This window comes from Tupaia chinensis, unplaced genomic scaffold, assembly GCF_000334495.1.
Source record: "Tupaia chinensis unplaced genomic scaffold, TupChi_1.0 Scaffold138665_1, whole genome shotgun sequence".
NCBI classification, from domain to species: domain Eukaryota; kingdom Metazoa; phylum Chordata; class Mammalia; order Scandentia; family Tupaiidae; genus Tupaia; species Tupaia belangeri.
Genome location: NW_006198557.1, coordinates 1,472,219 through 1,472,602, shown reverse-complemented (window position 1 = coordinate 1,472,602; position 384 = coordinate 1,472,219). Strand labels below are relative to the sequence as shown.

Below are 384 nucleotides of genomic sequence, written 5' to 3'. Positions count from 1 at the left end.
AGGGCGAGGCGGGGACCCTGGGCCACGGGCATCCAGCCTCCAGTCCACAGCAAGGGAGAAGGAATATGGCTTAACCGTGACAGTCACATCCCCTGGCTCCAGAGTCTCAAGAGACGATAAATAGGGTGGCTTCAAAGCCTCAGCACCAAGTGCGCCCCGTCGGGGGGCTCCCTCACTGTCCCTCCCGACCCCCCGGACTCTCAGCTGCTGAAGCAGACGGGGCCCAGTTCAAACCCAAACTTCTGGTTCGTCTGGCCGAAGTCCACGGCCGCCACATCCCACAGGGGCAGAAAGCCCACCCGGGAAGAGGTGAATTCGAAGAGGGTCTTCGCCTGGCCCTTCCGGAGCTGACCATGAGAAGACACAGCGGGAGTTGGCGGGAGG

General features: G+C 62.8%; 1 protein-coding gene across 1 annotated transcript in view; it reads right to left on the bottom strand.

Moving 5' to 3' along the window:
* Positions 1–6: 6 nt before the first annotated feature.
* COL5A3 (collagen type V alpha 3 chain) overlaps positions 7–384 on the bottom strand; it is a 47,033-nt gene continuing 46,655 nt past the window's right edge. Inside the window, exon 65 of the mRNA XM_027765560.1 lies at positions 7–347. Coding sequence (XP_027621361.1) covers positions 201–347 — 147 coding nt within the window. The 3' untranslated portion in view covers positions 7–200. The remainder of the gene's footprint in view (positions 348–384) is intronic.